Raw genomic sequence first — 11,315 nt, forward strand, 5'->3', positions numbered from 1 at the left:
ATATTATACTAATTATTGTTTTTATATTAACTTATTTTATTAGTGTTTTATTTGTCTCTTTAAACTACTATCACCGAATCACAATATATATACTACACCATACACAATAAAAAAAATAATGAAGGAGCAAAAATATATATGTAGCAGCTCTTAACATAAGTTTATGCAACATGGTAACCAGGTGGGAGAAAATTATTTTCAAGCATCTAATTTTCGTAAAACTACATACCGTGCCTTAGAACAATTCTTTGCTGTTTTGAGAAGTGTGGTCAGCTCAGCAGCATGGGGCTACATATGTCTGTGTAGAAAATAACGCGCGGTAGACCAAGGCGTTGTATCTGCAGGGAGGAAACAAGGAGCTAGTACATGCTGTTAAATTGACAGTGTCAAGAAAATAGACAGCTAGCTTGTATTAATTTTTTCTTCATTGAAAATGTACACTTATTCCTAAAATCAGCAATCCAATAAGCGGAAGACTTAAGGGCCTCATTCGTTCAGAAGCAAGGCAAGGGAAAGGGACACAAAGAACATCCCTGGCCAACTGCTATGCCACGGACAGGAGAGTTGCCACCTCCTTCAGTTGAGGTTATTCCCAATGCAAAAGTCTGCTCTCCTTCTGCGCTTTCCTTGGCCCCCGGGGGGAAATTCCATTCCTAGTGCATAGGGAATGGAAGAGTTCATCAGCTGGAGAAAATCTGCTTTCCTATCAGCTGATCAATGATTTTGCCTGCAGGAGCCTGCTAAAAGTCCCCCACGAAGAGCCCACGTAAGTATGTCACTGGAAAAGGGCAAAGTTGTCAGCGTGGGTAGATGTCTGCTGCTTGGAGGCCATCGTTTTCTGTGAAGTCGTTGTGGCCAGGTAGCTGCAAGCCAAATGCAGAGAGTCTCACGCTTTCGATTTGGCTTTCAGCTACAGCTGTCACACATCCTAGATCCACGCCGAGCCCCAATGGGGACCTCATAAAAATTCAGCATCTGGATCAAATGGCTGCTTCAGGTGCAGCAGATAATTCCTTAAGGTCTGAATTTGTTTTCACTGGTGCTATTGGCTTTTAGGTAAATCGACACAGTTTGCATCTGAAGAGGAGGTACTGTTTTTCGTAACTACATTTTATGATTACTGACAAATAATAACTTTAACCCTTCACGGAGGGGAACAGAATGACTCTGGGATACAACTGATCCGAGCAGAGAGCTCAAAGCTGCAGTCTACTCTTTCAGTCAATATAAACCGACAGTGTGATTACGTACCTTCAAAACAAGAATGTGCTTTGGAATGAGTCAGGAAATACTTACCAAGCGTCATTATTATTTAAACACAGCACCCGCAGAAATCTCATCACTCAAACACGTGGATGAGGAGTTTTGTTCCAGTAGTCCTTCCTTCGTCATGGAAATAACATTTGCATGTTTAGATAGTGTTAAAGTTTGGTTTTAAAAATGCATCAGTGGAAATACAATATACATGTTGTTTCCACACTTGATGTTTGTTATGCTTGCTTTTCAAAATAGCTATTTGTTTTTCCCCTGTTTTTCTGCAGCAGTTAAGATCATGGATGAACCAGAATCATCAGGCGATGGCATTTTAGTTACAGCCAGCACTTACGAAACGTTGCCTTTCTTTATCGGTTCAAGTGATCTCTCTACCACGCAGCCTGAAGATGTTATTAGAGACCAAACAGCCCCGCTGCCTGCAGCAACCAGCCCGTCCTACAGCCGCTCGGAGATCATCGAGCAGTCCCTCGGAGTACCGGATTCCTCAGGGCCCGCAGCTGGGAGCGTTCCTCCCGACGGCACCGGGACAGGAGTGCAGGATATCGCTGCCGAGTTAGATCACATCGGCGTGATGAGCACAGCAGCCCTGGATGAAGCGGAGCATGGCAGCGGTTACATCTCAGTGCTGACAACTGAGCCTGCAGAAGCCACCCCAGCTCCTACGCTGAAGTATGTAACTACCAGCTTCATGACAACCGCAGCCAAAGGCAAAGAGCTAGTGGTTTTCTTCAGCCTGAGGGTAACCAACATGCACTTTTCTGATGACCTCTTCAATAGGAGTTCGCCAGAATACAAAGCGCTAGAACAACAGTTCATGCAATTGGTGGGTGAAAATCGACTTGAACAACATACGCAATAGTCGGGCACGGTTTAAAGAAATACACTGAAGAGTACGGCATTTTAACGATATCAGACCCTGCTACAATTCAGTCTGATAAGCTGTATTTTTAAAGGATCCGTAAGCCTGGGATGCTCTCGGGGAATGAAGAAAGAGTTTATGAAGTCAGTGCTGAAAGTTTTTACTTGTTCAAGAGACTCCAGATACATGCCTGGCATGTAATTTATTTGGTTTTTTTTCTTAGATTCACATCAACAGTATAGCAGTGCCGAGTACATCTCAGGCTTGTGTCTACATGCTGGATTTAAAAATAAGCCTTTTAAAATATATCATAGCTTAGCAGGGGGTATGTGATTAGATATGGATTTTCTCTACGGGTACAAAAGGACAGCAGGTCAGCTCAGTAACACACCTATTATGCTATGCCCTAACCTGTCTGGATCGAACATTTGAAAATAATTAAATTTGGCTTTTGAGTGAGGTGGGTTTTTTCTTTTCCAGATGAATAAACTCCCCAGCTGCTGTGCATTTCACTACAGGGGAAATTGCTCCCCATCCATCTCAATGTATTATTGAGAAAGATGCAAAAGTCCAGAAAAAAGATAGTGCTAAACAGAAAAGCAAATTTGGTGGTGGAGTTTAACAGTTGTATTAAATTCAGAGAAATAAGTGTGTGATGTGTGTACTTGATAATGAAAAGTGACGATAAAGGGAAATTAATGCAAATTTCTGGTTTGCAGCTACTTCCATACCTTCAGTCCAACCTTACAGGTTTTAAGCACCTGGAAATACTTAACTTCAGGAACGGAAGTGTGATTGTGAACAGCAAAATGAAATTTGCCAGGACAGTGCCATACAACATCACGGAAGCAGTACACTGCGTTTTGGAAGATTTCTGTGATGCTGCAGCCCAGCACCTCAATTTGGAGATTGACAGCTATTCCCTGGATATTGAGCCAGGTAAGACTGCGTTACTCATGTACACGCAAAATCAAAACGAAGCAGATGATAATCTTTTCCAGACTGTTACAGTTTCAGAGGTATTACTGTTTTGGAAATAGTGATATTCACAATAGCCTCCCAGTGATCAGGAGTAGTAAGAAAAACCAAGATGTTGCAAATAATCTGCAGACATATTTTCACACTTGTCCTGGTTTTGGAAATGTTGGGTGGAGGTGTTGGCCTGTGCACGTACCCCAGCTGCTTTTCAGAGCCAAATATAGCGAACTAAAGACCGTCTAGAATAAGGGCTGGGCAAAGACAGGTATCAGGAATTCTCATATGCAGTTTACAGGAGTGACTTATGCAAATCTTGTGCCTGAGTATGTAAACACAATTTCTGATGATTTTTGCAATGTTGTAAGCAAACTATAGTTAGAGCATCATTAAATCTATTTTCAAAGGGCTACAGAGTTCAAGACAGAAGGAGATAATTTCTAGGAATAATTGGATTCTACAGATACTCACTGACCAGAGCATGACCATATGTGGCACTCCATAGACTTGTACTTCCAGAATCCCTCCTGATTTAATACCTTTCAAATAAGTCTGTAGTCTCTGTTAAACAGTAGGAAGTCAGTAACAACATGTCTGGACACTACTGTAATGTCAGAAGCTGAAAGTTTTAAAAAACTATATTGTTTTATGAAATTGAAGCCTGGATCTATTTTCAGGTTCTGATAGTTATTTCAGGGCTGAATTTAATTTCATTGGCATGGAGAAGAATGATACCAATACCTTAGCAGTTGCCTTTGGCAGTTTTGGTTAAGCTGTCTTAACAATTGATCTCTGACAATTCCAGAACAAAAATCCATTTACAATTCCTGCAGGCAGTTTCTAATCAGTTTTCATTTTACGTATCTCGTCGTGGCCACTAAGAGCATAAGTAGTGTGTGGTAAAGAAAGTTAACAGTGTCACAGTATTCAAACTTGCGAATACTGCTGTGACAAGCTGATGTTTTGCTGAATAAAGTGTTAAATGAGTTCACTAGAAACTCTAGAGTGAACTTTGGGCTACCACACGTCGTCTGCATTGGTAGGAAATTTTCATTAAATAAAAGTTAAAATGAGACAGTTGCTGAAATGCAAACACAGAAGAATTTAGATGTCTTTCATCTTGATCCATATCAACTGCTTTAGTGATGTAGTATCTCAACATTAGTTCAAGAAAACGATATCACTATGAGTTTACTAAAAGAGAGCTGGTCTTTCAAGGCTTATGAGCAATAGTAAAATGTCAAACTAGAAGACATTATGTTTAGAGAGCAGGTATATTCCCATACAGGTGCTTCAAAGCCCTACTGTCTTTTCATTTCAGAAAAAAAGAAACAAGCAAACAAACCCCCCACCCTGTTTAGTAAATTAAGGTCATTGAAGCCAATTCCTATTTCGAGTGAAAGTCAGAGCCATCTGCAGTGGTACTGATGTTGCGCCCGATTCAGACACCGATGGGAACCGCGAGGCCAAAATACATACCAAGGCTCAGCAGCTGCAAAGGGCTGATGGCAGGGGTCATAAATAATACCGTAAAGAATAATACAGTGGGCTTTTAAAAACACCTGCGTGTGTTATTTTTGTAATCTAAAAGTGAAAAACACAGAAAAGATGACCAAGTATGGCAGGTACCTAGCCCAACACTTTATTATGGAAAATGAAAGATTATCACCAAGAAAATGACCCTCTAACCCAGCGAAATGCTCTTGTCAAGCTCTACTTATCAAGTAGAAACATGCTGGGGCCTTTCAGCTTCTGAAAAGTGCCGGGGTGCAGCACCCAGCCCTGGGCAATGCTTCCACAGAGCCTGCGGCTCCTTACTGGCCCCGTCAGCCTTTTATTTCCACTGCTGTAAAGGTAAACGGTGACCCCCAAAACTGGGGAGAGACTTACAGGCGACACGCAGTTAACGCGGCTGTCACTGTTGTAATCAAGTACTCCAGCATACAAGCGCTTTTATTAACCAGTTTTCCTTTGGAGGTGTTCTGCTTTTGCTAGGAGTGCAATTCTGCTTGGGCTAAGGAAAGAATCTGTACAAATTGATATCTCCTTTTGATTTGCCAGCTGGTTTTGTTTCATTAGAGACTAAACTTTCTAATTCCCAATCAGTAGTAGCAACAACCAGAACAAAATACTTGGAGTTTTTTTTTTTAACTTGGGTTTGGTTGGTTGGTTGGGTTTTTAACATATAAGCAAGAGTTTGCCTGACAATAATGTCACTTTGTAATTTATTGCATTACTTTGATGGCCAGTTGTTAGAGTTTACCTGTACATACATTTACAGTCCAGGAGCAAAGCAGATCCCAAATCAACATGCACATTGTATATAGCAAAGGGAAATTGAGCATGCTAAAACTCACTAGTCTAAAATTAAAAAAAAAAAAAAAAAAAAAAGGGAACTAGCCATAGAATTATAACGGGGTTAAAAGTGAACAGCTCTGCTGGATTCTACCAGTGAGGTGTATCCTATTGGGGTCTGAGATTTCCAGTACCACTATAAAGAACACGATGCTTGTTTTTCATTGAAATGAGTATTACTGAGCATCTAGTATGGAACATGAAGTGGCTCTGGAAGAAAATTCTCATCCCAGTTTGTACCTACAGGTACTACCTGCGATATCCAGTACAAATCTACTTTTTAAACTATAAAATTTCTTAAGAAAAAAAAATCTAAGCCCACATAACTAAAAAGGGCCTCATAGCCCAGCTCATACCTGTATATCTGCTCTCATTTCCTTCTCTGTGCTCTCTTTTCTTGGTTTTGTACACTTTTTTTTTTTTTCTTCCTCTCTGGATTCACACATCTTATTGCAACTGTTTGCTGGCAAGACGAGAACTTGTATCCCCTGGTCTGCTTCTCATCTTTTGCCTTCTAAGGGCTTTACCGCATGGTACGCAGGGAAGTGCCTCCATGAGACAGAGGGGTGGATGCAACCCTCCTCCTCATCACCCCATCAGCACAACTGGGGCTGAGCCCTGGCTTCAAAAGCCTCCTTCTGGGTCTCTTCTTCATTTCTAGGGAGAAGCAGAGAATGGGAAAGGAGAAGTAGATTTGTGTGACAGCTGAAGTTAGGACTTTGGGCTGTCTCCGATTTGGGCCTTCCTATGAACATCAGCAGGCTCATTTGCCCTCAATCTCACAGAGGCATCCCTTACTAATATGTAAAAAACAAAAAAAAAAATAGCAATTTTTCCCAATTCTAACACATCATTAAAAAAAAGAAAAAAGCCCCACAAGCACATATTTTCTCTGGACCATGCCAGTATTTCTAGGTTGTACTAGTGCTGTGCAATATTCGATAATCCAATTCCCTCCTGCTGTCATGTCCTAAATTATGCTTTTAAGATCATTACAGCTGAAACTATTTCTTACACAAGGCTGTAGCATAGTATCCATGAGTATAAAACTAGCACTTACTTTAAAAAAAAAAAAGGGTAAAAATATCCCAATGAGAAAATCCTTGTCGTGAGATGAAGATGAAATCACAGTATAATAGTGACGGGGTAAACAAGTGCAGAAGTAAATATAAGCTTGCAGGCTTGCTGGGTCATCTACAGAAAGAGGGATGTGTGTCCTTTTCTGCTAGACTACATCCTCCTATTAACATGCACAAGTAGCAGGCGGGTAAATGTGAATTGTTTTCTCTAGCTGCCAGAAAGCCTGCCAAGTTCCTTTGGGGTAAAGCATCAGTTAATGACTTACCCATCCTTTACAGCCGACCAGGCAGACCCATGCAAATTCATGGCATGTGACGAGTTTTCCGAATGCATAACGAACGAGTGGACAAAGGAGGCTGACTGCCTTTGTAAACCTGGTTACGCCAGCCAAGACGGATTACCCTGCCGGAGCCTGTGTGAGCTGGAACCCCATCTTTGCGTCAATGGTGGGAAATGCGAGTTAGTTCCAGGAAGAGGAGCTGTCTGCAGGTAAATAAATGGTCCTTAGTATGAATTCTGTTAGCGGAGCCCTGGTGTGTCTATTGCATGAACAAGTAGGACTGAGTATATACTTTTCAACAGCATAAACTGTGCTAATAAACCAAGACCTCAACATTCAAACACTTTAAACTACACTGCAATACCCATCTTCAGTATAAACAGTCTCACGTGGGTAAACCCATTTCTGTCTGTTAGCACACACAGAACATCACGATCTAGTTATTTTTTAGAGGTGCTTTAGAAGTTTATTAGAAATTCAGCATCATTGGCAGAGATGACACGTGTAAATCCATGCATTCTTTTCAGATTTCCAAATACATCTTGGAAAAAGGAAGTAACACAGGCATGGCTTTGCTATTGATTAACTGGTAGTATTTTAAGAAATTACATTTTTCTAAGATGTATTCAAAACAAAATCTCTATTCTTATAAACACATTATGAGTACTATTCTGATTCCAGACCATCCAATAAAACACATGAGGGCTGAGGCTGCTTTCAGCGAAAGGCTTGAAGATTAGCTGCTCCTCCTAACTGCAACCGCGTTCCATAAGGATTTTTTACATGAAATGCTGTTAAGCCAATATTAAGAACTACCACAGTATGAATATATTAATTCTCTTTTAAAAGTACCAAGTTTCATCTCACTGTAAGCCTATCCAGAGCATTGTATGAAACTGTACTAGACTGGAACACGGTAGTTGAGCAAGCACGTGTATAAGCAAGAGACAAGTTACAATTCTTGCACTTGTTTATTCTCTCTCAATATTGACCTCACTAGGTTAATGATACATCTTTTAGCATACTTAGCATTAATGTCAAAAAAAAGAACACTGAGCAAATTATTCATACGATAAGTTCACTGTAACAATGTAACTGCCACAATTCATGTTCTGCAGTGGGTGTCACAGCAACAGTAAGAGAAGATTATACTGAATTGACCGCAGTTACCACTAAATTCTGGGCTTGTGGAGTCACAGTAGTGCAGCTGCAGTATTTGGTACCAGAAATCAGCCTGTGAGCTAAAGAGGTCCTCTTCAAAACTTTACTGAAGTAGCAAAGGGTACAGCCTACTCCTCCGAAAGCAAGGCGCTAAGGAAAAGAACACCTTTCCATTTCAGAAAAGCCCTGACTTGATGTACAGTAATAACCAAACCATCGTTTAGAATTTTAAGAGTATTAAAAATAATAAATGAAACTTTCTGTGAATGATAGCCAGTTGCAAACAAACAAAGGTACCACAAGTCTCAGCCTGACAGCTTGTGCAAACCTGTACAGTCTGCAGACAGAACACTACGGCCTGTTTGCTTTAGCCAAGCACTTGTTTTGCTTGAGAATTGACTCAGAACCAGGCTAGCTTTTCCACTAACTGGAGCCCCTGTGTTCTCATACGAGATACGGCAATCATCTCCCTTGCTTTAAAGGGAGCTATTTGTAGTAGAAGTCTTATTTCAGACCTTGCTCCTCAGATTAAAATCACCAATAAACAGAACACAGGCTTCAAAGATGTGTTTAGACATTACTCCAAAACACACCCGAACTTCCAAGGTTCTGAACCACAAATGTTCTTTCAGCTTTGCCTGTGGGGCTAGAAATTTGTCAGAGACGTTCCAAATGTATAATTTCCTTAAAATGCGTAGGTTGGCAAAGAATATATCGCTCTCTTTTTATTTATCACTCAGTCTCATGAATCTAAGAATATTATCCTTCCTTTATTATCGATCACGTTATTTCATACAGACGTGTAACTATTAATTGTATTGGGAAGGCCGTGCTTATGTTTAATTGCAGATTTTCCTTTGTGTTCATTTGAGGTACTCCGTATTTTCTGCCTTCAAGTTCTGTACATTTTTCTCTTCCTCTCCCCATTTCAGATGCCCTGTACGTAGACACGAGATTTACCAAGGACAGCGCTGTGCAAAATTTGCTCCAGAACCCATACAACCCTTCATTTTTAAACCTCTAGTTCTTGGCTTACTAAGCCTCGGTTTTCTTTTCATCATTTTAATTATTAAGTTAAGAAGAAAAAGCAAAAGAAACTCTAATTTGCAGTAAGCTGCTCACAATCTTTTTCTTCACATTTCAAAAATATTCCTTTCTTTTGCAATTTAAAATCTTACCGAAACAAAAATGTTCTGCATTGTAGAAGTCCTACTCTCAACAGCTGCAGTTCAGAAAATGCTGTAACGATTAATCCTGCTTTTGAACATGACGAACCTGTAACTAGCTTTTGTCGTACGGCTTGTAGTGTAAGTGCTTCCATCAGTTCCTCAGAGACCATTGATCACGGAGCATTACACGAACTTGAAAACACAATTTGGCGTGGAGGTAAAATGCATGGAAATCCTTTTCTTACCCCTCAACAAACAGCCCCCCCTCAAATAACAGGTCCGTCCTCACGTATTAACTCTACAACTAAATCCAATTTGATTTCACTCTCTTGCTTGGCAATTTCAGAACTAAAAATACTAATACATTTATTTGCTTTCCACATTTGCCGCTGTGTAGGTATCATAACAGGACTGTAGAACTGCATTTCTTACAGCTCTCTTGCATGGCAGTGGTGGTCCGTCCTACCTGAGTGCTTTTTGTGATTTAGTGAAATAATTTGTGGTTTGATTTCTTCCTTTTTTTTTTTTTTTAAACTGTTGTAGATCACCAGACGAGTTTACAAAGCCAAGACTGACAAGTTAGTCTCTGAAACTCTTCGTTTCCAGCATCAGCCAGACAAAACCAAGGTTTGTGACTATTTTCAAGAGTTTTAAAAATCTGTGGAGTTTCCTGTTTGTCAATGTTCCCTGGAAGCCTCTTTCTACTAATTCCATGCCAAGAAAAGCTCGGGTTTTTGGGGTACTGGATATGACAACAACAATCCCTTCTGAGGTGCTTTTAGGCAACAAAGTTCCATTCTGTCTACCCATTTGCTGACGTGGCCGTCACTGAAACACACGACGGAAGAAAGGCTATCTAAAACCACAAAGCAATGCAAAATGCAAACCAAAGGGGAGGTTTTCAATAGCCATACCAGATCATTTAAAAATGACTTGTGCTTGTTTAAGCTACACAGAGTTTGAACAAGTAGGAATTCTAATTTGAGCAGAATACTGCTCAGATCTCAAACATTATTTCAAGTTTTGCAACTTGAAACCTCTTGTATCTTTAGGGAAAGACAGGAAGGAGAAAAGCTGAGTCAAAAAATTCTCTAAAATTGCCAGACTGTCTCCTACTTCTGATGTACACAAGTACGCTCTCTTAAAAGGCAGACAAAAAGCTTTTACTTTGCCATTCTCATTTTTCTGCACCGCAGCCAGAGGAGGAACCGGGTGGTTTCACTCCAGCTGTTAGCACCCGCTGTTACTGCGGGGAGCATCAGTCCCGGCGTGCCCTGGTCCCAGCTGCATCCTCTGGGAGACAGGGTACCCAGCGATGTGAATCTTTGGCTTGAGCCGGTACACCTGGTATGTAAACGAAGGCAGAAGTAACGATACCATACAGAAAGATTTATTTTCTTTGATCTTCATCATGGCCAGGTCTGCTCTCTGCAAGCACTCCAGGTCACAGTTCCAGCCCCAGCTGACAAGGGGGGGACGGGAATGTAGGGATGGGGACGGACAAGTCGGCAGGGAGCAGCAGTTGGGAAAAGCTCAAGAATGAATTGGCTTCACTGCCAATAAAAACAAGAGCACAGACATTTACAATTAGTGTTTTACACCCATTTTAAGAGATGTGTCTGTGGGTAATTGTAGACCAATAAACTTTCATACCAGCTGAACTACTTAAAATAAGTGTTAAATATTTTATGAAAGGAATAAAACGGCACATCTGTGGGAGAAAACCAGGCCTTGTCATCTAGACTTTGAATTGTCAAAAGTATATCGACAAAGCTCTTCTCAAGATCTAGTTAAGGAAATTCATTTAGTGAAAAGTGAGGCAACGACAAAATAGAAATGGGTTTAACAAAAAAATTAGGTGGTTTTGGCCATTTTTCAGCATTACTTTAGTTCAGAATGAGTGTTTACATCAGAGCCCTTATGTTGAACATGTCTTTGATGATTTGAAAAAACATTGATGGAGGAAGACCACAGCTTTCGTTAGCTGAAACGAAGAGCACCACTTCCATACCACAACCTAGAAAATTCCTTTGGGGCTAGGATTTTTAAAACAGAATAGGGCACTTGAATTTCCAGGAGGAGGTGGATACCTGGAACTCTCAGGGCAAACTGAAAATTCCAGTCTTTAAATTCTGTTTTGCAATGTGTAATGACAGCAGCA

At 40.6% G+C, this 11,315-nt stretch overlaps 1 protein-coding gene across 1 annotated transcript; it reads left to right on the forward strand.

Annotated features, from left to right (window-relative positions):
• Nucleotides 1-1,541: 1,541 nt before the first annotated feature.
• On the forward strand, nucleotides 1,542-9,737 carry LOC104167242 (interphotoreceptor matrix proteoglycan 1-like; the record flags this gene model as incomplete). The annotated part of the gene is made up of 4 exons (XM_009707442.1): nucleotides 1,542-2,098; nucleotides 2,854-3,073; nucleotides 6,823-7,033; nucleotides 9,698-9,737. Coding segments are annotated over 4 exons (1,028 nt in total), but the record flags the coding sequence as incomplete, so codon positions are not given.
• Between the last annotated feature and the right edge of the window lie 1,578 nt (nucleotides 9,738-11,315).

The sequence above is a fragment of the Cariama cristata genome, unplaced genomic scaffold (assembly GCF_000690535.1).
Source record: "Cariama cristata isolate BGI_N322 unplaced genomic scaffold, ASM69053v1 scaffold9219, whole genome shotgun sequence".
NCBI classification, from domain to species: Eukaryota; Metazoa; Chordata; class Aves; order Cariamiformes; family Cariamidae; genus Cariama; species Cariama cristata.